We start from the raw sequence: 245 nt of genomic DNA, 5'->3' as shown, positions 1-245 counted from the left end.
TATGGGACACAGAGGTGATGGAAACAAACCATCTGCTTGGGCCGGTAGCCTGGTCACCTGCTGTCCGAGCAGCTCAAACCTGCTGTCAGCTCTAATCTACTGACACTTCTCCCTCCCCAGGACTGTTCCCTGAGCAATGAGAACGAGATCTACCTGCGCAACTTCTTGCCGGAGCTGGGGAACTTCACCCAGGGGATGTACAGGCGCTTGGCCAGGTCGGCTGCGCCGGGGGACGGGCGCTGGCC

At 60.0% G+C, this 245-nt stretch overlaps 1 protein-coding gene across 1 annotated transcript in view; it reads left to right on the top strand.

The window, feature by feature from the left end:
• Window positions 1–120: 120 nt before the first annotated feature.
• Window positions 121–245, top strand: part of IL4 (interleukin 4) — a gene marked incomplete at its 5' end in the record, with an annotated part of 8,105 nt that continues 7,980 nt past the window's right edge. The window contains one exon of the mRNA XM_010173167.1: window positions 121–215. Within this exon, the coding sequence (XP_010171469.1) occupies window positions 121–215 (95 nt within the window). The remainder of the gene's footprint in view (window positions 216–245) is intronic.

This window comes from Antrostomus carolinensis, unplaced genomic scaffold (assembly GCF_000700745.2).
Source record: "Antrostomus carolinensis isolate BGI_N321 unplaced genomic scaffold, ASM70074v2 scaffold22258, whole genome shotgun sequence".
Lineage (NCBI taxonomy): Eukaryota > Metazoa > Chordata > Aves > Caprimulgiformes > Caprimulgidae > Antrostomus > Antrostomus carolinensis.
This window is presented reverse-complemented; position numbering and strand designations above follow the sequence as displayed.